We start from the raw sequence: 26077 nt of genomic DNA, 5'->3' as shown, positions 1-26077 counted from the left end.
CAGTCTTTAGCTGCCATCATAGCCTATGTTTCCATGTGAATATATACTGTTCTATACACTTTTACCTATGGAGTCATCCGTAGACAAGCAGACACTGCCAGAAATTATGATACTGTGTTAACTCTGTGAAAGTGCAATATTTCATGGAGCAATGGATCAGCTGCTTACACTGTATGCTACTCACCTCCAGGTTCAATTCAGGCATTACTCTGAGAACTACTCCTGGACAATAGAAGTTGGGATGTGGAGGATATTGGGCAATCACCGAATCTCCTTCCTAAATAAAATCATAATAAAATGTATAGCCATGTTAGAACATTGTTGCCTTATTCATCTGCCAAAGTTGCTCTGTAAAAGGATGTAACTACAAAAAAGCTAATTTAAGAAAGTCAATAATGTTTATTACATACAATAAGAACAAGATCTAATCTTATCACAAAGGTATTTGTGGTTTCATAATCAATAAACATTTTCAATGCTAGACATGCCAGGAAATTCTGAAAACAGAGGCAATCCAGAACAGAAACAGCAGGTGTGCCTTCACTCGTTGAGCCAAGCTTAAATGGGCCACTTTTGAGAAATTGCTTTGTCCTAGAAGCTGTGTTGGTCAGGAATAAACTAAAATATTTCTAGGCTGAGATACCTACCTTTTTCTGCACCAATAGGAAAGCCATTTGGTATATGTATACATCCACAGAAGAGACGTGTGCTATTAACAGCTCGTGTATTGCAACATTTTTATTGTTGGTCCAGTAAAAGCTATCACAAACTACGATGATAATCCAGATACATGGGCTTCTGCACTATTCTGGTTCCTTGATATGACTTTCCAGAAGAAAAGAAACCTTTTTAAAGAAGCCAGTGCAAAAGTTGATGCATGCATATTTCTAAGTGTCTTTCTCATCAAAAAAAAGCATTCAAGGCGGTGTATAAAATTTATAGGGACTTTTACTTTCAATTTTTATTTTATTTTCCCCTGGAATTTATCAGTGTTTATTCTAAGGAACAAAAAAGGGAGAAACAGTGGAAAAAATAATTAATATTTTTCCCACTAAACACTGATAAATTCCTAGGAAAAATGCAATAAAAACTGAAAACAAAGGTCCCTAAAAATTCAAGAAAATAAAACAAATCAATCAGTCATAATAAAATAAAAATTGTACTAGTGAGCTTCGACCATATAATTACAAATATCAACAAACGAGGAGCAAATACCAGGAAAAGCTACCACTGGACAGTTACAAGCATCAGCCAAACAAATGCAGTACTGCACAAAATCAAGCAGCCTGGCAAATTACTCTGACTGCCAAAACTGACCACTCCAGTGCTAATTCAATCGCTACATCTATCCATACTAGGGATCAATAACCATGGATTAGCAGGAAAAACCCAAGCTATCACTTTTTTTTCTAAAAACAAACTAGCTTGTTTCTTGTCAAATATCCACCGGAAAATCATCCCGGAGCACAAGGAGCTGCTATGGAGCGTATCCTAGCAGTAACCTGAGACTTGTTCACCTTCACCCTGGAGCATGAGCGAAACTGGACCCTAAATATTTTTTTTCTGACACAAAGAAGTTTATTTTCTAGAGCACAGAATGTGGGCCAGAACAGAGGCGTAAATCATTGTCCTTGCAGAAGGAAGGAGCCTCTCTTTGGGTTCACTTCCTTTTACATTTTACATAGAAACATAGAAATGACGGAAGAAGAAGACCAAACGGCTCATCCAGTCTGCCCAGCAAGCTTTCACACTTTGAATGTGCGTTAACATTTGAAGGTAATGCATCTTCCGTGAGCCAGAACAGTTAAAGGATTTCTCACTGATTAAAATGAAACATGGGGAGATAGTAGTTAAGGTGGACCCAGGGTAAAGACCACTTAGCAGTCATGCACTCCCCCAGTTATGGAATATTTATGCATATGCATGAAGTTCTAACCTGTTCAACAGCTTTTTTCTTTTTTCTTTTATTTTTATGAATGAATGACATTATCGCTTCTGCTATTTCCTTTCTTCCATCTGGATTTCTTCTTATACGGGGAGAAAGGGGTTTGTGGCAATACTCTAGTTATTTTGGCCCTTTCCCATTTGATTGGCGAATAAGCTGCAGATGTTTCATATTAAAATTGTTTTGTTGTCGCACATTAATTTTCAGTTTGCGCTTTTTTTAAATGTATATTTATCACCTCCTTTTTCTTACTGATTATTCCTCTCTTTATGCAGCCCAGCATTCTTCTGGTTTTAGTTATCTACTTAACACATAGCTTCACTGTCTTCAGATCCCTAGTCATTATCACCCCAAGATCCTTCTCTTGGTCTGTGCACATCAGTCTTTCACACACACACCCCTCCCCCCATTATATATAGCTCTTTTGGAATACCACTGTTGGAATACCACTGTTGGGATTTAAAAAAATTAAAACCTAGTTGCAATCAAATTGCAATCTCGCACACTGTTTATTGGAAAAATATATGGTAGGAGGTTTTCCTACACTGTAAATTCTGCTAGAGCAGAGGTTGAAATTTTCAATGGCTTTTCAGCTAGGGTTGACAATTGGCTCAATTTTTTCAGGAAAGGTTGATCCAATCTTGGTCCTAACATCTTGCAAGCTTGGACTTGTAGTTATTGCTAACCTGTTGAACTCCCTATGAAATGCTGGATTACAAGTCCATCTAGGTAGTGGGGTAAAACCTGAAGTCAGGTAGCAACCCTATTTGCAGTAGAGATGTGAATCGTGTCTTCGATCGTCTTAACGATCGATTTCGGCTGGGAGGGGGAGGGAATCGTATTGTTGCCGTTTGGGGGGGTAAAATATCGTGAAAAATCGTGAAAAATCGAAAAATCGTAAAATCGCAAAACCGGCACATTAAAACCCCCTAAAACCCACCCCCGACCCTTTAAATTAAATCCCCCACCCCCAATGACTTAAATAACCTGGGGGTCCAGCGGCGGTCCGGAACGGGCTCCTGCTACTGAATCTTGTTGTCTTCAGCCGGCGCCATTTTCCAAAATGGCGCCGAAAAATGGCGGCGGCCATAGACGAACACGATTGGACGGCAGGAGGTCCTTCCGGACCCCCGCTGGACTTTTGGCAAGCCTTGTGGGGGTCAGGAGGCCCCCCCCAAGCTGGCCAAAAGTTCCTGGAGGTCCAGCGGGGGTCAGGGAGCGATTTCCCGCCGCGAATCGTTTTCCGTACGGAAAATGGCGCCGGCAGGAGATCGACTGCAGGAGGTCGTTCAGCGAGGCGCCGGAACCCTCGCTGAACGACCTCCTGCAGTCGATCTCCTGCCGGCGCCATTTTCCGTACGGAAAATGGCGCTGGCCATACGCGTATGGCCGGCGCCATTTTCCGTACGGAAAACGATTCGCGGCGGGAAATCGCTCCCTGACCCCCGCTGGACCTCCAGGAACTTTTGGCCAGCTTGGGGGGGGGGCCTCCTGACCCCACAAGACTTGCCAAAAGTCCAGCGGGGGTCCGGAAGGACCTCCTGCCGTCCAATCGTGTTCGTCTATGGCCGCCGCCATTTTTCGGCGCCATTTTGGAAAATGGCGCCGGCTGAAGACAACAAGATTCAGTAGCAGGAGCCCGTTCCGGACCGCTGCTGTTCCGGACCGCCGCTGGACCCCCAGGTTATTTAAGTCATTTGGGGGGGGGTTCGGGAGGGTGGGGGATTTAATTTAAAGGGTCGGGGGTGGGTTTTAGGGGGTTTTAGTGTGCCGGCTCACGATTCTAACGATTTATAATGATAAATCGTTAGAATCTCTATTGTATTGTGTTCCATAACGGTTTAAGACGATATTAAAATTATCGGACGATAATTTTAATCGTCCTAAAACGATTCACATCCCTAATTTGCAGTACTGTTCTTGTGAACATATTGCATGCTATAGAAATGTAGGAGTCCCATGTTGCTGCTCACTGTTGAAATGAAGTCCAAATATACAAAGTCATCTCACCATGTTCCACCCAGGCCAACCTTTCAATACCTCATCTTCACAAATGTGTTCTGGGACCTCAGCACTATGTCATCCAGGGTCTTCCTCTCCATGCTGGTAAGAGAAAACTTGTTTATGTAAAAATATATTTCTCTAAATTTTTCAATGCCCACACACTGTTGATGTATTCAAAGTGTGATAGGAAGATGAAAGGGGCTTAGTACTTTTCTCTCACCTTTGTTAGCTTGGATAAAATAGTTTGCCTGCCATGTTAGTCCACTGGAATATATAGAAATAAAGTTTAGCAAATAAAAAATAAACAAACATATAGATAAGATGATACCTTTTCATTGGACTAACAACACATTTCTTGGCTAGCTTTCAAGGATTAATACTCTTTTCTTCAGGTCAGAATTCAAATGAGCAAACGATAACATTACTAGGAAATAGAGTAGTGTGACTGCTATTAAGTGAATCATAAAAGGCATGCCAGTGACGGGGTGGAGGGAAACGGGTTAGGGGGATTTGATGGTTGATCAGGTGTCAGACAGTAGAATTTTATGGCTCATAATATGATAGGAAACCTAAGTCTAATGAGTCTTTTATTGTCAGTTCCAAAGTTTCTGATCATGTTGACTTCAAAAGTCTTGCATTTATGGATTGTTTTAAAATTTCCTTTGATTATTCTCATCGTAAGATCTTTGATGCAGTGGCCTGTTTCTGAAAAGTGCTCCTCTCATGGAGTGTCATCCTGATCTTCCTGTGGAGTTTGATCTTGTCCCTGTGTGCATTGACTCTTACTTTCAATGGTTGGACAGTCTCACCAATGTAGCATGCTTCTTCATATTTTCTTCATTGAATAATATGTACTACATTAGAGGAGAAGCATGTGAGTAGGATGACCTTAAACTGAATGATTTTCCCATGTAGATAATTATGGGGTCCTGTGATATGTGTTGGCATAGTTTGCAGTGTGGTACATTGCAGAGGTATGTACCATTTTCTTATTTTTTAATTTCTTTTAGAAGCTTGCTTTTTACTAATTTTACTTCAGATTAAGTAGCTGCCTGAAGGCCAATACCAGTGGAGCAGGGAATATGTCTTTCAGTGACTGTTTGTCTTTTATTTTATTTTTCATAGTTTTTCCAGCTCTCAGCAGAGACTTTGGCTTTCTAGCAAATTATGAGCCATAAAATTATATTGCTTGTCCCCTTCTGATCACCCATCAAACCCCTTTCCCTTCATCCTATCGCTGGACTATCATTTATGATTTCACTTACGGCAGCCACATTACTGAATATTTCCTGATAGTGTCTTCTTTGTCATCATGTCAACTAAAATGTGTGTCTTGCAATTTTTTGTTTTTCAGATTGATCAGAGATTAGCTTTGGTCATTTTCCTAGTCTGGAGGTTGGAGCAAGTCATCCTCCCATCACGCTACGTCTAGGGGGATTTCATGGATGCAGGAGTATGCCAGCAGTTGACAGAGGACTTGATGGATACCACAGTCCAGAAGATAATCTGTATGCGTAGAGTTCACCCACTTTTGAGTGTTATTCTTTCCATGTCTTTTCTTCCATGGCAGCTTGAGTGTAGTTCGTGTGTGTACTTTCATGGTTGTCTGTGTCTGTCAGGCATGCATGTGTGGCAGGTGCTATTTAGTAACTATTTTTAGTTTTGCACTACAATCTGACCTTGAATACAATACATGACTGCTACTCACAGTTCTGTCCTTTGTGCTTGAATATGTGTTCTGTCATCCTTTTGATTCCATGTTTTGGCTGTTTGCTATTATGTGTAAAAGAAATGCCCATGTTGGATATGCAACCTGTCATTTTTTAAATTATAACCTGTCCTGTCTTTTCTTGCAGTGTTTGTTTTTCTCTTTTGTGCATTCTAGTTTTGCTGTTTCAAATTAGAATGCTCTCTCCTCAGTACTTTTCTTACCCCTTGCTCTGGAATGTCTTTTCTTCAGTGTAGGCACTGTACGCAGTTCCATCTCTAAAGGGCCTGATGCCTCCAGTCTTGTGTTCTAATAGCGTATGACATGCAGTAGAAACGATGGCCATTTGGACATGGTGCTGTATAAACTGTCTACACTGTTGCTTTCGATTTTCAGTGTAATGTTTGTTTTGCATTATGGTGGAAGTCTGTTGGGAATGCTTTCTATGCTGACATTTTCTCCTTTCAGTTGGATCATGATCATCTGGTTCTCTAGTGGGAGGAAAGCCAGACATATAGGCCTTAATGGGACAGTAGTGTTCTATTGTTTTGTCTAGGTTTATCTGTTGAATGTATAACTAAGAATGTCATCTTGTAAACCATAATGATCTATACATGGAACGACGGTATATAAAATGTCTAAATAAATAAATATTATGGTGTTAAGCAGGGGGATAAGGAAGAAAAGGGAGTATGGGTGGTTAAATATTGGTAGCATTAAATTTTATTGATATTTGCGTGAAATTAATTATAATATTTCTATGCCATGAGCTGAGCATGATTATGTCTTGAATGCTGCAATTTACCTAAAGTGGGGTTGTAGAGGCTGACAACACGTAAAGAAATGAAGAAAAAAGGAGTGGAAGGAACCCTCCCCCCATCTCATCCATATCTCTTCTAAAATATGCCACCACCTAGGAACTAGACCCCAGAGAGAGACAAAAAAAAAGTATTAATTTGTTTATATGTTCAGAATAGGAGGAGGTGGCGATAATTGTCAGTATCCAACAAAGTTATGCAGCAAAGACTGTTGGCATAAGTAAGCCCAGGTATGAGCAATAGTGCAGAGCTGTTTCCATCCATCCATGCTGCACAATTACAGAGACGTGGCCATGGGCAATACTGGTAGGAAAAGGCTGCTTCCTTCAGAGATAAGAAACACAGACTTATCTCACCAACGTTTACTCCTAAATAAAGGAATATTTCTTCATAAAAAGAGTAATGAATACATGAAACAGCCTCCCAGTGCAGGTGCTGGAAGCAAGAACAGAAATGGAGATCAAGAAAGCATGGGCTAAGTGCAGAGGATCCTTAATTACAAGAATTCGAAGGCAAAGCTGAAGATCAAGTAGGCTCAACGTTATTGCAACAGTAATGGAAAATGTGCAGACCAGATGGGCCTTGCAGTCTTTACCTGTCACCCTATCCTGTATTTCTGTGTATGAGCATCCTGTTGCTGTCGTTTCTTTTAACTGTGCATGAGCATAAATGGTGGGTATGAGTGGCAGAGCATGTACACACATATATAGGGCCTGATCTTGAAAAGCATTTGCATGATTAAAATTAGATTTTACTCAAGTAAATGCACTTTACTCGCATAAGTGGCTTTTGAAAATTGCTATGATAGTATGTTACATTTATGAGCAGAACGCCTTTAAAAATTCACCTGCTAGTGTGTGAATTGCTAGTGTATGTGTAAGCCTAGGAATGTGAAGATGAGGTAAGATTGGAAGTGAAAGGCATATCTGTTAAGTGAGAGTATTGTTGATGATCTAAGATGCAGGGTTTGGCCAAATCCTTTTTTAGCAATGGCATGAACATTACCCCCCCCCCCACCACCACCACCACTCAGCCTAATCTTCATCACCTACAATCTATTACTGCCCGGTACAAAATACAATGCTACAGTGGCTACAGATGTACAGTGTGTGTGTGGGGTTGTCTTTCTCTGGTTTATCTTGGCAAGTTAGGCAGTTAGAAAAGTATTGGGGCCTGTGTGCTTATGTATATAAAAATGAATGTATAGCATTTCATTTAGGGCTCCTCTGGTCATAAAACAGATTGGGGCGGATTTTAAAACCCCTGCGCGCGCCGGCGCGCCTATTTTGCATAGGCCGCCGGCGCGTGCAGAGCCCCGGGACACGCGTAAGTCCCGGGGCTTCCTGTCGGGGGCGTGTCGGGATGACGCGGCATTTAGGGGGCAGGGCGCGGCGTTTCGTGGGCGGCGACATGGGCGTGGTTTCGGCCCGGGGGCGTTCCGGAGGCATGGCCACGGCCTCCGGAACAGCCCCCGGGACTGGACCACGGAGCAGGGCAGCCGGCCGACGCGCGCAAAGTTACGCCTGCTGAAAGCAGGCGCAAGTATTTAAAATCTGCCCCATTATATGGCCAAGTATTTTAAAAAGACAAGTGCTGCGATCAGCTGTGCAGTACTATCTGCTAGTGGGGGAAATTTTCAAACTCTTTGCATCAAGTTTCAAAGAGAAAGTAAGCATGTGCTTTTGCTTTGAAACTTCCTGTAGGTGCAAAGTAACTAAGGACATCTGCACCTGCAATTTGCAGGTGTTTTTTCATGGAAAATGCAATCCACATGCACGGCTTCCCTTCTCTGACCTAAACATGCCCTCGGGAACGCATCCAGTGGGTGATTCTTCTGAGAGCTGAAGATTTTAAACTTCTCCCTCCTATGGCATGTAGTAAAATTAGATGGCATGGCATGTTTCAGCTAGGTTTGCCAGGTTAACATGAGATGAAAGAAAAGTGAAAAGCTCGCTTCATAGACTGGTATGGGATTTTCTGGAGATACTAATGCCCTGGGCAGGAGTAAATATATTTGGGGTAGAGGGATCTGTAAGATGAATAAAAGCTGTGTGTTAAACTAAATAATCCCCTATGAGCCAGTCTTGAGCAGAGAAGAGGACATTAATGAAGCATTTATGTCAGCGTCTCCTTCTGTGTGCCATAAATATCGTTTTTTGAGTCTTAATGAGCTTTTTGACTATCCCAGATATCCTCTTTTATAATATCTGCTCTTTAACCAAACCGAAATACCTACAGATAATCTCCCACTGCAGCCCAATAACACAGGGAGTACATTACATTTTTTATTGCTTCTGTTATGCCCGTCGGTCGCAGACGGCTGCGACCGCATTTACTTACTTCCTGCACTGCTCTCCTGCCCTCCCCAGGCCTGCTCACGGTGCAGGCCAGTCTCCACCTCCGTGTTCCCTGGGACTCCTTGTGGTGGCCTGGATGCCGCCACTGCCATGCACGCCGACTTCGGGCCTTCCTAGGAGCGCGCGCGCCACTGGGCCCTCCTTTGAAGCCTCTTCATCGGGAACCTTGAGGGCATCCCTGTTTGATGATGTCATCGGACCTGTGTATTTAAACTCCACCTTCGCCCTCAGCTAGCCGACTTGGCAACAAGTTCCTACGTCTCTACAGCTCCCGCCTTCGTGTTCCTTGGGCTACGCTATCGGGCTCCTTGGATTTGGACTCTGTCTGGTACCCGCCCCTCGGGGGCCAGTGTGCGCACCTACGGGGACTTGCTCTCCTGGCCTACCCTACTCCTCGGGCTGGCTCTGCGCCTCCTGGGTCCTATCCTGCGAGGCCTCCCGCTCCTCGGGACTGTCCCTGGAACACCTCTGCAACCCGTGAGTTCTAGCCCAGGGCTTCCCCGCTCCTCGGGGTTGTGCCTGCGTGCTGTACGAGACTGCCAGCGCTTCCCCGCTCCTCGGGGTTGCGCCTACGTGCTACTCAAGAGACTGTCAGAGCTTCCCAGCTCCTCGGGGCAGTGCTCTCATGCTACACTATGACTGTCAACGCCTCCCCGCTCCTCGGGGTCGCGTCTACGTGCTATTCTGAGACTGCCAGCACTCCTCCGCTCCTTGGGGCTGTGCATATATCCCCAGTAGAGATTAGGCTCGGGCTTCCCTGCTCCATGGGTTAGCCTACGTCATTACATCAACACCCTCTATGCTGCGCAGCTCGCCCCTTGGGGTTGCCTCTCTGGAGTAGGTCCTGCATGGCCAGTCTTGCGCCTCCTGCTCTGCAGCCTGTCTGGCATCTTCCCCCTTCGGGGTCTCTGTCCAGGTATTGTCTCCAGCCTGCCTCACTACTGGGGTACTCTCCTGGCTCATCGGGACCTCTCCATGGCTTCACCCAGACCTCCCCGCTGTGCCTGATCTGGCCTCCCAACGGTGCGGACCTGTGGGACTCCTGGCAACAACTCACATCTCGGGCCAAGGGTCCACATACCCACAAATCATAACAGCTTCATGATGAGTTTGATAACTAGAGGGATGGTTGAACTGTGTTTCCATCCTGGTACCTTTAAGCATGTACTCACATTGTCTGTGGCACTTTCATCTAATTTCTTAATGCTAAATATCTCTTGTGTTCTGTGGAAAGAGATTTCTAGTTAATGGCTTCAGCTTTGAGTCTGTGTTAGAAGATTCCCTACCAAGGACATGAAAATCATTTCCCGGCAGGCCTTAAAGATTGAACAATTTTGTGAGCAATCTTGTGAAGAGCGATCAATAAGAGACGCAGCTGCTTTTCAGAGGACAGGTAATAGTCCATCATGTCCATTCACTAAGGGTTTTTCCCATAGACACAAAATGGGAGAAAAGCCTTCATGAATCTGGCCCTAAGACCTCAATCTTTCCCTATTATCTTACTGAAATCATTTAATTGTTCCCTTGTGAAATTCCCCCTTGCTGAGCACTGCCCCACTCAGTGAAGGGGAGAATGCAGGTTCTATGATTTAGGGACAGGATAAACCTGTAAGAATCACATTCCAAACTAAAGCAGTCCACACCCCAGGTGCTTTGTTACAAATAAAAATAATTCTTTCAGATAAGAATTCCAAAAGTTCAAGCAGGTACAAAAAAAGCATAGTTCCAAACCACAAAAATCAAAATACGATCCAGCTGCTTCAAAATCACCAATGCAGAGACAATTCTTATGTTGCTTAAGTCACTTCACTCTTAAGATGGACTCCCATAGGACAAGTCCCTTTTGATTTCAAACCTCCCCAAGAATGTAGGCAATCCTTTTTCAGCTTTCCACAGTTACTCCGATGCTGGGGTTGATCTGGACACATCTCTCCTTTTCCCTCAGAGTGCAGCCCCGATACTGCCCCTCCCCATGTCGCCCTCCTCTGCCCCTTTTCTAGTTCCGCTATATCTTTCTCAAGATGGGGCAACCAGAACTGCACACAAAACTCAGGGTGCAGTCGCACCATGACTTGATACAGAGTCTATATATTTTATATTTTATTCTCCATTTGTGATGGAGTGACTGTTTTCCCCCTTCAAACTTGTGCGGGACCAGGCATTTAGCCTGGTCCACCTTAAATCCTACAGAGGGAGAGCTCTCTCTGGGAGGGACCCTGCTGGGAGGGGAATAAGATTGTGAGTCCAGCTGGGATCAGGAGGGCCCCCATGTCTCCAGGAGCAAGGAGCTCCTGACCCTCTGAAAGTTTGTGAATACACTGTCCTGAGGTAAGGCAGTCTACTATTGTGTTAAAGCGCTGTGTATGTTAATAAAAGTTGAAATTACATTGGAAAAGGCTGGAGTCAGTGCGGTTTTCTGCTCCAGCCTGGGTGATTTGCTCGGTCATCCTTACACCATTCCTAACATTCTATTAATTTGGTGACTTACTGAATTTGATATCACAGGAGTAGTGCTTCAGTGGTTTACCTCTTGTTTATCTAATCGGACAGAACAAATATATATAGATAACAATACTCCCAATTGGATTGAAGTTAAAACTGGTGTTCCTCAAGGCTTTGCCCTCTCCGCCACCTCTCTGAAAGTTATTGTTTTTGGCAGGATAAAACCTAAATTTTTTAATTTATGCCGATGACATGCATTTTTTCATCCTGTATGTAATTTTCTATCCTTGGCCAATAGGAGGTGGAGATGACGAGCGGTATACGCTAGTGATAACTAACCATGGGTAGAACTGGTATAGCGCTAGAAAATCACAGAGACGCCTTCACTGCATAGCTCAAGGTTAGAAAGCCGCTCCTTTTGCAAGGGTTGAGAGCTTTCTACGAGCCACTGGCTGTGGCCATTTGGAAGCATTTTTTCGGAACAACCCTCCGAAAGGCACCCATTTTCAATCTCGCGTTTCCTCTGACCGATTTATCGGACTAAAATCTGATTCACACGTCATTTTCTATTGACATCAGTGTTCTCCGGGCCTCTGTCCCTCCCGATGGCAGCCCACGTGGCAAAACACGGTGCATGTCGGGGGACCGAAACCTTGCTCTAAATATTCCTGAATAAAAGATGGAAATGCGGGCTTTAAGTTCTCATTTCTTTGATTAACTTACTATAAGGATCCGTGGTTCTCTATCCTTCACATTCAAGCAGTTAGAAATATATTTGAAAGCTATTAAGAAATTTCTGTTCCATAATAGGCTGCCATCAATATTTCAAAAACTGATATTTTAAACTGCTATCCAGAAAAACGATACAGAAGCCGTCCCTCAATTCACATTCTATGCACAAAAAATAATAATATCCTCCTATGCTCATGACCTTCGAGTACTATTGGATTGCCAACTATCTATGAGATAACATGTATGGGATGTATTAAAAACTGATTAGTTCAAACTTTATATGAATAGAAGATTAAAGCCTCTTCAAGAACCAAAAGACTTTTGAACTCTTATTACAAACTTTACCTCAGGAATTGAGTATTGCAATTCATATTCTTGAAGGCACTACATTCATATACTGAAGGCACTACAACTACCTCAGAACTCGACTGCCCAAGTATTCACTGGTCAGAATATTTATAACCATATCATGCCCACTCTGGCATCTCTTCAATGGCTTCTTATTCAGGCAAGGATTTAAGTATAAGATATGAATGCTAATTCACAAATTAATCTGTAATGTCAGCATTCCATGGCTAGGATCAGTCTTGAGAATCTGTGTTCCAACACAATCTCTGCACTCACTAAATAAAGGTTCGCTTGATATTCCCTCAGTGAACAAAGCTCACTTAGGCAAAAGTCAGAAATCGGGCATTCTCAGTAGCTGGACCAGCAGTGTTGAATTTAATGCCTGAGAATTTAAGAATTACGACTGAAACTTGTGCTTTCAAAAAGGGACTGCAAACATGGTTGTTCCAGTAGACCTTTGGATTAACCAATCAGTAATTTGTTAAATGTAAACAATAGAGAAAATTGTGAACATTAAGACCTTGGCATTTAAGCGGTACACGGCACGACTCAGAGAGGAGCCCCGAGCCACACCGTGGGAGGTGAGCGCATGCAAGCATGGGCGGAGCAGGAACAAAGCAGGACTGGCACTAAAGTAAGGAACTTGTAACAGGCACCAAGCAGGATCAGCCCTTGGCTGGACCCACATGCACCAAGGAGTCCCAGCAACGCAATGCTGGTCTCAGGAGTAGCCCTCCGGCCACTTGAAAGCCCTTTCGGACCCGCCGCTTGGGAACGACAAGTGCGTGAGGCCAGATAGAGGCTGAGGGCAGGAACAAGACGAGGGCTTGGAACTTGGAAGGACTCAGATGAGGACTTGGAACTTGGAAGGACTCAGATGAGGACTCAGGTTACTCAGAAGACTCTGACGAAGACTTGGAACTTAGAAGGAGTCAGACAAGGATTCAGGTTACTCAGAAGACTTGAACAAGGATTCAGGTTACTCAGAAGACTTGAACAAGGATTCAGGTTACTCAGAAGATCTCAGGCAAGGTTTCACGACTCAGGCAAAAGTACTGGGTGGGAACTGCATTGCAGCGCGCCCTACACAGTTGCCCATGGCTGGTCGCGGACCATGCTGAGCGCGAAGCAGACTCCAGGCGAAGTATTGGAACTTGAGACTGGAGCATGTCGAAGATTCACTAGAGGCCTGCACCGGCGCGCTCCCTACATAGCCGCCTGTGGCTGGTCACGGCCCATGCTGGAGCGGAGCAGGTTCTAGCAGAGTCTTGGCAATGGACAGAAGTAGGCAAGGAGCTCTGAAGATGGGACAGGATTCAAGACTCAGGATTCAAGACTCAGAACTTGGAACTCGGAGCTCTGAACTTTAAAAACAAGGATCTTCCGGAGACTTGTGCTGCAGATGAGAAGGCAACCTTGTACCACAAAGCGCCCTACACAGCCCCCATGGGCTGGTCACGGACCATGATGGTGGCACACCAGGAAAGGTGAACACAGGAAATTGGGAACTGGTTGCAGAGGTGAAGACGAAGGCATCAGGACCAAGACATCAGGAACATGGAACATCTGGAACAACAGGACTTTCAGGAATGGAACCATTCAACATCAGGACATTTGGAACAACAGGACTTGGAACAGGCAACGGAGGAGCTCCAATGGAGGATGAGACCAGGAATCTCAGGATGAGGAGACCAGGAACACGGAACGAAGAGCCATCAAGCAGGTGAAGACCACAGAGGACCTGGACCAGCACAGAAGAACAAGACCAAGGGATCCGTACAGAAGACCAAGGGATCTGATCCGAAGGCCCCGAGGATCAAGAACTGAGCCCTTTTATAGGGCTGAAACAAGACGTGAAGAAGGACTGGCTTCTGGTGGGGCTGTGGGCTTTTCCCGCCACTAGCCCTTTAAAAAGAAAGAAGAGGCATGCGCCGGCACTAGGAAGGCCCAGGAAGAGAACACAGGACCATGGACAGTGGTGTCCTGCCGTACAGACACAGGAGGAAGCAGGCAGGCGTCGAGAGCAGCCTCCAGGCCGCAGGATGGCATCAGCAGCGTCAGTGGCTTCCCCGGCCGCTCAGGGATGAATTCGGCGGTGGCTGCAGGGTCCCGGTGGTGGCGCAAGGCTGCACAGGAGGAAGTAGGGCCCGGCAGCGGCACTAGGCCACGAAGATAGGACTTATCGGTGGCTCTCCTGCTGCATGAGGTGTCCCAGCGGCGCTCCTGCCACGGATGAAGAACAGTCAGTAGCAGTGGCCCCAGGCCGCAAAGGAGACAGTGACTTGGCAGCAGCACAGACCGCGAAGATAGAAGTCAGAAGCATGGCGGCCTCCCGCAGAGACAGTTGGCAGCGGCTCGAGCGGTGAGTGAAGGCCTACTCGCGGGATGGGGTCCGCGAGCAGGATCGTAACATTTTCTCATACAGAGAACTCCGTCCTGCCCCCCCCCCCCCCCCCCCAGGGCCTGTTTAACCCTTCTAGGCCCAGAACGTTTACTCTGGTGAAAGGCTCCACCTTCATCCAGGATTCCTTGTGAGACTGGATCTTCTGGAAGACTGGGCGAGACACTGGTGCCCGGCCCCTTAAGGTAGTCTGAGGGAGTTTCCTATAGACTCCCTCATAGCTACTTATCCTGCTATGTTCTACATTACATGCCGTGAATCTGTTAGATACGCGAATATGTTGTTGAGTAGATTTATGCATATTTTAAATAATGCGCACGCAGTTGCGCACATGATATAAAATACATGAGCTTACGTCCATATATTCCTGTATGTGGGTACATGTGCTTGTTTTAAAGTTAACCTCTTACAGTTTTAGGGTTTGATTCACCAAATTTGACAAATAGCTGTTTTGAAAGGCTGGAATGTCAAATAGCAACAAATTGGTTAATAAAGAATATATAATGATAATGATGAAATTATGGTCTATGCTGCTTTGAGCCATGGTCCATCATTGTATACATCACTGTGAATATCCTTTTTTGGATATGCAAAGTCACTCTGGTGATATTGATCCTGTATAGAATTATAAAGGCAGGAAAACTGTACTGAGCATGTGCAGTGCAAACTAAAGGCAATAAGTCAAAAATGTCACCCACACTTCAATTTCCATACTGCCTCATGTACATGCTCTCTGCAACATTTATGAGCCCCCAGCTCCATAGAAAAAAACACCAGCACTCACACACACATGTAAAAAATCTCCTTTCAGTCAGGAAAAAATGTCTTAGCAAGCTGCAGCACTTGAGGAATCACTGGCATGCAAAGTCGGTATATGTCAAACCCTTTTCCCCCCCATCTACACATGCTTTATTCTCCATGATTCGTTTACAGCTGTCTTGTACACAAAGAGACAGTATTCACAGGGCTTTAGCCAGTCCTGGATTTGTCAAGAAGCCTATACCAGTCTTGTATCTAGAGTGGCAAAAATTTAGGGGCAGCAGACTGGCTGAAGATTTTCTGCTTTCCAACTGTGCTGAATCTCATTCAACAAAGAACAGCCTTCAGCTACCCTGTAACAGCCCCTTACAAGGGGGCTGATGCAACACAGTTCGCTCAGCTGAGCACACTGTTTAACCCGCAGTTGGATGTGGGTTATGTAGGTGCCTCCACAGCCCCTTATGCTAAAAGGGGATTAGCGCCTCCACAACGCATGGCCAATGTGCTGTGAAACTAATAGCGCTCATCACATGCAAATGCATGATGATGAAGCTATTAATCACCCCAAATGCAAAACAAAAGTGTGTCCAATACGCACATTTTTGCGCTCAGAAATTAACGTCTGCCCAGAGCAGGCGTTAATTTCTGAGCGCCCCCAAAACGTTGTACAGAAAAGCAGAAAATACTTCTTTTCTGTACATCCTCCGACTTAATATCATGGCAATATTAAGTCGGAAGAACGAAAGATTTAAAAAACATTTTTTTTTTAAAGTGCCAGCAGTCAGGTTCGGGAAACGGATGCTCAGTTAACAGCGTCTGTTTTCTGAATCTGTGGCTGTGTGCCGATTAGAAAAAAACAAATACTGATAAATTCAGCGTCCATTTTCTTAACCTGCAGACACCCGTCTTCTCCCAGGTGCCCGTTATCAAGGAGGTGCTAGGGGCGTGCAATCGACCCTAGTGCCTCCATGACAGTGCGACTCCCTAATTTAAATATTGCATGGTGCCCCCAGGAAAGGTGCCTGGGTACTCGTTAGGAAAGCAGGCGCTCAACACTGAGCACCTGCTTTTGGCACACTTTTATTGCATAGGCCCCCTTAAGATGTATGTGTGTGGTGGGAGAAAGACAGTACCAACAATGCCTAGGGGCAGCAATAACCTAAATCTGTCACAGGCTTTAGCCACATAATTTTCTCTTATATGCAACATAAAATCCTCAACCCTTGCATTGCTGTCTTGGCCTCACAATTCCCTTCAACACATCAACACAGGCCAGCCAAACTATGGGCACTGAAGCCGCATCGTTCATCTATCATTTAAGAACAATTTGTAGCCTCTTCAATCTACAATCCTTGGTAGGTAACACAATTCACATATATAATTAAACAACCAACTGGTTAGAATATACAACAAAACCTCCAGACCAACACGTGTTTAAAATCATACCTGCCACAACACTGGGCCTTTAAATTAACAAAGCTGAAAAAAGTAGACAAAAAGACAGACAGACAATTACAGACCAGATGCATTCAAAAGTTCCACTCAATCAAATAACACAAACAGGGATGCAGCAAGAGTAAAGCAGCAGCACAAAAGACGCCAGTCAGCAATGGCAGCACACGGCCCTGGAAGGAGCTGCCTTTTATTCCCCCGGCAAGGTCCCAGAAAATTCGATGAACATCTATGCACACCAATTACACCTCAGTTTGGCCCATGTCACGTCAAGCAGCCAATAAGAAACTCCGTAGCATTTTTTTTTTTACATTAGTGCTGATTTTAGCACCTGTTTTTCCCACGGTTTTCTACATGGGGGCTTTGGCGTGGGTTTTTGTGCAGGATGTTTTGCTGGCATGGATTTTTTGGGCATGGTCTCATTTGCATATTATTATTTTATTACATCTCTATGGGGCCCTGGGTTTTTGGATTCATGCTTCTTAATGTAATTGTTACCCTTGTATCTGAGTTTCTTCCCACGTTCTTTTTTTCTCCTGTCTTCATAGAAGCCTCTCCAAAGGGCCAGGCATTGAATAACAATGGATACATGGCGTGCATTCACTGGTTATGCTCTGAAGGTGAAGAGATGTCCTCTATTGAAGGTCTCATTGTTTAGGCTGCTTTCTTTCTTGCTTTGCACCCTCTACTTTTTGTATCCCAAGGATCCTTTCTGCGCTCGCTCTCTCAGCTTCACACTGGCATGCTGCTCTCCACTTGCAGGAGGCAGTGGAGGAGACCTGCCTAGAGCAAGGGACAGGACCCATAACCCTCTACCAGTACCCCACCGCCACTACTACCAATCAGGTGCCAGGATCCTGCCATCCTGTGCCTCCCCTCCCCCAGGAAGGAAGTAAGAAAGAGTTATTCTTTCTGTAAATGTTTGTTTACATTATTTTGGATATCTTCTTAGTCCTGTGTGTTAAGATTATTGATATGAGAGTGGAAGTGATGGGTCCGAGGGCTGCCATGTGAGTGCAAGTTTGCGGTATAGGTTCCAATAGCGTAGCTGTGTAAGAGTGAATGTGAAGATGATAGGTAAATGTGCTGGGAAGAGGGCAGCGTGCATGCTTAGTGAGTATGTTGGGATGCTTCTCAGATATGTAGAGACTGTCAAAGGTGCTGTTCCAAAAGAGAAGTGCTTTAATGTACAGGAATGAGAAACTGCTCCAAAAATGGAACTTTTTCTCAACTGTTTTCTGAGATTTTTTTTTTCTGATTTCATTCCAATGGAATTAGAATATACAAAAGGAAAGAATGTAGCACAGGCCAAATCCCACGAGTTTTGAAAGCAATAAAATAAAAATGCTATCTTTCCTTCGAGAAGAATTAATGGGAGGTTTTCTGGACTTCTTCCTGCTTTAAATCTGCATAAATCTATTTGGCGAGGACGTCTCAGAGAGATGATTAAAATCTGTTTATGTACAGTAGGTGGATGAATAACTCCATAGGGGTGAAGCCAGAGACTAAGCAGTGCCTGATCATGGAGAATGTAGGCTGGAAATGCCTTCTCCATGCTCCAAATATCTTTTCTCTGTCCCTTCCAAAAAGGTTCTATAGTGAATATCCCCTTTTTCTGATAGTAGATGTTTGCAAAGTCCTGGATGTCAATATTCAAAGCTGGCTGTTTAAGTAACTTAGCAGATAGAACTTATCCAGCTAAGTATCAAGGTATATGCAGCAGCACGGCTAAGCCACTGAATAAACGTATACATATCTGCTATGGAGCAGGTTTGACTTAGCCACATAACTTATTCGGCTAATTTGCTCCACTCTGATCTGTCCACTACAGGCCCACAAGTTATGCGGTTAACTTTTTAGCTGCAGAAGGAACTTGTGCAACTAAGTGGTGGCTGCTGAATGTAGGCGCGTGTTCAGTGGCCGCTACTTAGCTACATAAGTTACACTTAACTGACTAAATAGCACTGAACGTGCTTTGAATACTGACCTCCTCATATTTGACCTAGTGGAGGCCCAAATCTCTGGGGATGAGTCAACCACTTAGATATTAAAAGGTCAATATTCAAAAGCCACGTAGCCGGATAAGTCCTATTTATCCGGTTCAGTAGCAACTGCTTGAATATCCGGCTGTTAGATGGATAAGTCGCTTATCCGGCTAACTTTTTAGCTGTATAACTTGTGGGTGGCTAACTTAGATATCCGGTTATGTTTTAATATCTACCCCTAAAATTTTTATATTTTTATAGGATATAGATAATAGTATTTCCTCTTTTCATTATTTATTAGTTTCCTATAGTTATGATACCTGGATTTCCTTATTGGTATCATCGATGTCAGCGATAATATCTTCTCTCCAAATTCTTTCCACCTCCCCAGTGTTGTTTTGCAGAAAATAGGTGTGATCCTTACAATCGTGGACTATAGAACCTAATGAGATATGATTTAAAAAAGTGTGCATATCTATGAATGAAAGCTTTAGAAAAATAAATTTTTTAAAAAAGCTTATCAAGAAATAAAACACATCTTTGGTTATCAAGGTCTGAAATCCTGACAGAATGCTGAGCTAAATACAGAGGGAGGAACTCCATAAATCAGAGGTGTCCAGCTCTGGTCCTCAAGAACTGCAAACTGCTCTAGTTTTCAGAATATCCCAGAAAAACATGCATGAGAGATTTACATGCAATAGAGGCAGTAAGCATGCAAATATACCTCAAGCATGTTCATTAGCGATAGCCTGAAAGCCAGACCAGTTTCCGCCCTTGGAGTTGGACAGTTCTGCTGTAGATGCTCCATGGGGAGACACATTTTTTAACGAGAGGGGGCTCAAAGGTTGAAACCTAAACTCATGCCCACGTGTGAACGTGTAGCCCTGTGGGGAAGGATTGTAGCACAAAAGCTAGTACTAGCCAGCAGACTGCTTGCATTATGCTTTTCCAGACTGAAATTTGCTGTTGGAAGCATGCTTAGCAATAAAATTTCTAACCCTTCATGTACTGTAGAGTTGTAGAGTACCAGAAAATATATGTGAGGCTGATTAGTTACAAAAAAGTATAGTTTCTATATTGGACAAAGGCTTACCTTTGTGGTACCAGCCGTTGTGTGGGCAACGGTACAGCACTAGCTGTCCAGGGATTAGTAGTGATTCATTCGGTCTGCAGCTACTTCTGTCCATGGACACAGTAGATTCATCGGTGTGGACTCCAAAAACAAGAGAGCAAAGAAAGTAAAAGAAGGAACAAAATAATAAAGTTTTAAGTCAGCTCACAATTAATCTACAACTACGCACTATATCTTTTAAAACTGTTCATAGGCAGATACAAAATACTCAGAGTCTGAGTGTATCATGGAAAAAGACTTAAGGATAAGAATATGCCATTCCACATTAGGGCTGCCAACAATCTGATGTCAGAAGAAGAAGATCGAGCCAGTCCTGGACTTGTCCTGTTGCATTCATGGAGATGCCGTGCTCCTTTTCTTGAGGAAATGAAAACTAGAATTCCATATGTACACTGGAATAAAACCAGGATTGGATTAAACTGTCCTTTATGACAATGTGATCAAGCCCAATCCTGCCACCGCCTCTGGCCTACCCACTCCAACCAGCTGCATGTGGATAGCCATAATTACTATACATGAGATATATATGGAGGTACTGCTGCATACGTATTCGTGGAGGATATCCTGGAAACTGACTGAGGAACGATTTGAGCACCACTGCCTTATGACATGGAATTACTGGCAACTTTAATGTATCTACCAGGATATCAATCCGAACCAAGATGGGTTTTGCCAAGATTTGAAACTGCGAGCCATCATTTTTTGTAGATTAAATATAAAACCATGCCTCCTAAGCAATATGTGTGTAGTTTAACATTCATTTAAAGATATAATTTTAAGAAAAACCATTTTGCTTTGTATACTAGTGCACTGCTCTTGAATCAAAAAGTCAAAATATTGTACCAAAATCTAAAACAAGTCAAAGCCTAGTGTTATAAGGTCCAAGCAAAGTGACTCTATAGACATTTAGAGAAGTCGAGGACCATGAGGCTGTTCTCTTGTCTTAAAATGATTTAGCTGACTTAACCATGATAGAAGAGTAACTGATTAACATTTTTATAAAATAAAAGATAACCTATCACATGGTAAAACAAACCATGGAACTTGTTTTGTCATAGATACAAAGCCACTTTTTAAACAAAATGTGTGAATATGTTGGGTTCGTGCGTGCCGAGTGGATTTTAAAAGCCACCTGGATACACATGAAAATATCACAGTGCGCACATCTCTTAAGTTTTCAAGAATGGGCGGGTCATGGGTGGGGTCTGGATGGAGCATGGGCATTTTGGGGCATGAAGCCGAGATGTGCACGTAGATACTGATGCAATCCGGCACACGCCAAGGCCTCTATCGAGTAACTTTATTTCTGCTATGGATGTCATGTAAGTTATAAAATAAAGATAAATAGGCAGATCTGTGGGGTTTTAAGGGTTGGAGATAATGGGGGGGAGTAAAGGCTATTAAACTAAGGGAGGGTTGGAGGATATATCTTTTAACTGGAAGAACTGGAAATGGCGTCGGCACGTGCCCCTTTTAAAATCCCAAGATTTTCGCAGCAGAAGCAGCATTTGTGCGCACCACTTAAAATTTGGCGCACATGTGCGTGTGGCCAGGCTATTTTATAATTTGCGTGCATGTACGTGCGCAAGTAATAAAATAGCCACGTCCCTGGGTGCAGGCAGACGAACATTCGCACTTGTGTGCCTGTGCGTTGGTTTGAAAGTTACCATCATAGTGTGCACGGCAAGGTGAAATAATCACGTTAGCGACTGGAAGCAGAAAAGGTCACTGAATAGTGAATACCAGATTACTATGCAAAATAAAGAAAGGCTAATGGGGAAATTAGGAGAAGAAACAATATAGTAAGGAAAGAAAGAAGCCCAATTCTAAAACATAATGAGGTGACCCTTCGCTAGCAATGTCCCTAATTCTTCTAACTCTGAAATTATGCAATCTCCACCATATATTTAGGAAAACATACTGTACATATAGGGGTAGATTTTAAAAGAAGCGCGATCAGCCTACTTTTGCTTGCGCATCAGACTCAAGCAAAAGTACGCTGGATTTTAGTAGATACGCGCGGAGCTGCGCGTATCCACTAAAATCCTGGATCGGCGCGCACAAGGCTATCGATTTTGGGGTAGATTTTAAAAGAAGCGCGATCAGCCTACTTTTGCTTGCGCATCACACTCAAGCAAAAGTACGCTGGATTTTAGTAGATACGCGCGGAGCCGCGCGTATCCACTAAAATCCCTGGATCGGCGCGTGCAAGGCTATTGATTTTGTATAGCCGGCGTGCGCCGAGCCGCGCTGCCTAACCCGTTCCCTCCAAGGCCGCTCCGAAATCGGAGCGGCCTCGGAGGGAACTTTCCTTTGCCCTCCCCTCACCTTCCCCTCCCTTCCCCTACCTAACCCACCCGCCCGGCCCTGTCTAAACCCCCCCCTTACCTTTGTCGGGGGATTTACGCCTCCCGGAGGGAGACGTAAATCCCCGCGCGCCAGCGGGCCTCCTGCGCGCCGGGCCGCGACCTGGGGGCGGGTACGGAGGGCGCGGCCACGCCCCCGGACCGCCCCGGGCCGTAACCACGCCTCCGTACCCGCCCCCAAAACGCTCCCGACACGCCCCCGAAACGCCGCGACGACCGGGCCCGCCCCCCCGACACGCCCCCGACACGCCCCCCTCCGAAAACCCCGGGACGTACGCGAGTCCCGGGGTCTGCGCGCGCCGGTAGGCCTATGTAAAATAGGCTTACCGGCGCACAGGGCCCTGCTCGCGTAAATCTGGGCGGATTTACGCGAGCAGGGCTCTTAAAATCCGCCCCTTTGTATAGCCTGCGCGCGCCGAGCCGCGCTGCCTCCCCCTGTTCCCTCCAAGGGCGGCCTCGGAGGGAACTTTCCTTTGCCCTCCCCTCACCTTACCCTCCCTTCCCCTACCTAACCCACCCACCCGGCCCTGTCTACACCCCCCCCTTACCTTTGTCGGGGGATTTACGCCTCCCGGAGGGAGACGTAAATCCCCGCGCGCCAGCGGGCCTGCTGCGCGCCGGGCCGCGACCTGGGGGCGGGTACGGAGGGCGCGGCCACGCCCCCGGACCGCCCCGGGCCGTAGCCACGCCCCCGTACCCGCCCCCAAAACGCTGCCGACACGCCCCCGAAACGCCGCGACGACCGGGCCCGCCCCCCAACACGCCCCCCTCCGAAAACCCCGGGACGTACGCGAGTCCCGGGGTCTGCGCACGCCGGTAGGCCTATGTAAAATAGGCTTACCGGCGCGCAGGGCCCTGCTCGCGTAAATCCGGGCGGATTTACGCGAGCAGGGCTCTTAAAATCCGCCCCATAGAGAGAAATTGGCCTGCTGATATTTGTGCTTCCCAGGCCGGCTAAAAACATGTGAGCTTTCACAAAGCACATACTTTCAGTTGGATTGCAAGGAGGCTTTTGGACAAAACCAACACTGGTAAATTTGATTTTCAAAACTACGTGCTTTGTTTTTATCTCTGTTTTGCAGCCCACAAGGCAGTTTTCAAAGTAAAACTATGTAGGTAGATTCCCTTTGAAAATCTGGCTACAAGGTAGAAAGGTACAACATCCCCATGGTCATTTGCATCGATGCAGGCTATTCACAATTTATTTTTTTTATTCAAGGGTCTTCTAGAGTGCTTTCTTGATCTCAGAAGCCTGCCCTAAGCAATGCACAGCATATAATAATAAAACATGATAATACAAGCAACAAACACAATAATTGCCTCCATACATTACATCATCCCTCTTGCTCCATCTTTTGTTATCTGCATGGGAACATTCACAATACAACAAGGCCATCATTTTTTGACCGTGAGTTTTGTCTAATAGTCACCATACCACTACAACCCTATGGGGCAGATTTTCAAAGGGTTATGCGTGTAACCCCCGAAAAGCTGCCCCTTCCACCCCCTGCGGCAGCGCGCGCATGTTATAAAATCGGGAGTAGATTTGTTCGCGCCGGGTTGCGCGAACAAATCTACTCCCGCGCGCACCTTTTAAAATCTACCCGATATTTCTAGGCTTTCATCTTAGTTGGGGGATTCTGAAACTAATCCTATCTGCATTTCCTTTCATAAACCTTCCCTGGTGGGTTTACTATATTATTGTTATTATTATTATTTTCTATAGATCACCATCGAGGTGGTATGTAAGAATAGTGGAAAAAATAAAATATTTAGGTTTGCATAGTTATAGAAGGAACAAAACAAAGAAGCTTGCAATTCAAGTAAAGTGCAATAACAATGAATAAGCTATCGGTGGGAAAGGATGAAATTCTGGGAACAGATTATGGTACTCACAGCCTGGACAGCTTTTCAAATTTGAAGTTATAACAGAAAATGTAACAATGATGAACAGAGAGAAAAGTTTAACAAATAAAGAAATGGGAGGGAGTTGAAGCCACAAAGAGTTAGATAAGAGAGAAAAAGCACAGAGAGAGCAGATTTCTGAGAAAATAGGTCAGAGAATAATGGGACCTGTACAGAGAACTGATAGCCAGGAGGGGAACGGAAAAACAAGATCAGAATAAGAGGTAATAGAGGGGCAATTTTCAAATTGTCCAAACTGGGACAAAGACCACGCATGCTTTTTACCTGTGGACATGCCATGGGTACAAAGCACACACAATCACTTGCACTTGCTTTTTCAGCAGGAAGATTTTTGCTCGAAAAATACATGTGAAGATTTGAAAAAAATCATCTATGCATGAGGGTTGTGCAGGCCACAAAATTTTAAGTTTGATTCATTTTGTTTCATTGGGGGGGGGGGGGGGGGGGGGGGGGGAGGGGGATTCTAGCTGAATTTCATTTTTTTAGAATGTTTTTTTGTTTGTTTTTGTTTTCTTGGCTTTTTTCATTTTGGGAAATAGTGTGCACTATTTGGAAATAATGCACGCTATTTCCTGAAACAAACAATTTCAGCTGTTTTGGAGTCACCAGGGATTTGTTTAATTTCAAACAAACTAAACTGAAAAAGAGCTTTTTCAGATTGGGCTCTGTATTTCTTTCAATCTAATATCTGTTTCTGCAGATGATATCCCATTTTTCATCCCTGTTACGAATTCTTTACCTACGACACTTAAATTCTTGAAAGTTTACTTGGATGCCATTGAAAAAAGGATGTTTCATAACCAAATGCCGCTGATCATTTCCAAAATAGAGATTATTTTGCTATCCAGAACTGAGCACAAAGGAGGTAGTCCCAAGTTTGAATTTGATGAACACACAATCTCGATGTTCTTAATTGGTTTATAATTTGGGATTTTTATTAGGCTCACATTTGTCTATGAAGACCCACATAAAAAAAACCCAAACAAATACAATCTGGCTATTTTAAGCTAAGTATGTTAAAACCCCTTAAACCATTTTTGGACCCAGAAGATTTTCAGAATGTCTTGCAGTCACTGATATTCTCTGGCTTCAGTTATTATAAATCCCTTTTACTAGGTCTTCCAAACAGGATGCTGAAATTGTTACAAAATGTCTGTTAACTGGACATAGAAAATGCAATCATATAACTTCAGAATTAGCCTCTCTTCAGTGGCTCCCCATTCAAGCCAGAATATAATATAAAACAAGTTTGTTGCATAAACTAATAAATAAAACCAAAGTCCCACGGCTAGGCACAGCTTTGTGAGTATACACTCCATCATATTATTATAATCACAAACTAAAGGATCACTAGAAATACCGACTGTCCAACAAGCTCATTTGGGAAAATTGGAGGCCAGGCTTTTTCAGTGGCCGGCTCAGTCCTCTGGAACACTCTGCCAGAACAATTGACGGATATTAAAGCATTTAAGAGAGCTTTTAAAAACATGGCTGTTCCAACTGGAATTGGAAATAAATATCTGAAAAAGCAGGCGAGTCAGTACAGAGCACAAAGGCCTCGTTCACTGAATTTTGTGTTTTTATTAAAAATGGAACTGGGTCAAATGGAAACAAGTTGCTGATTGTTTTGTTATGTAAGTCTCTATTTTTGTTCATAAGCATTATTGTTTTATTTTAACTGTATTTGTCAATTTTAGACTTG

The 26077-nt window shown here is 44.3% G+C and overlaps 1 protein-coding gene across 1 annotated transcript in view; it reads right to left on the bottom strand.

Annotated features, from left to right (window-relative positions):
• The window catches only part of VWA3B (von Willebrand factor A domain containing 3B), a 632585-nt gene that overhangs the window by 43104 nt on the left and 563404 nt on the right, over window positions 1-26077 (bottom strand). Inside the window, exons 31-33 of the mRNA XM_029603312.1 lie at window positions 20045-20164; window positions 19272-19393; window positions 185-277 (exon numbers count right to left, since the gene is read on the bottom strand). Coding sequence (XP_029459172.1) covers window positions 185-277; window positions 19272-19393; window positions 20045-20164 — 335 coding nt within the window. The remainder of the gene's footprint in view (window positions 1-184; window positions 278-19271; window positions 19394-20044; window positions 20165-26077) is intronic.

Source organism: Rhinatrema bivittatum, chromosome 5 (assembly GCF_901001135.1).
Source record: "Rhinatrema bivittatum chromosome 5, aRhiBiv1.1, whole genome shotgun sequence".
NCBI lineage: Eukaryota > Metazoa > Chordata > Amphibia > Gymnophiona > Rhinatrematidae > Rhinatrema > Rhinatrema bivittatum.
The sequence above is the reverse complement of the archived record's forward strand: the minus strand, read 5'-3'. Positions and strand labels throughout refer to the sequence as shown.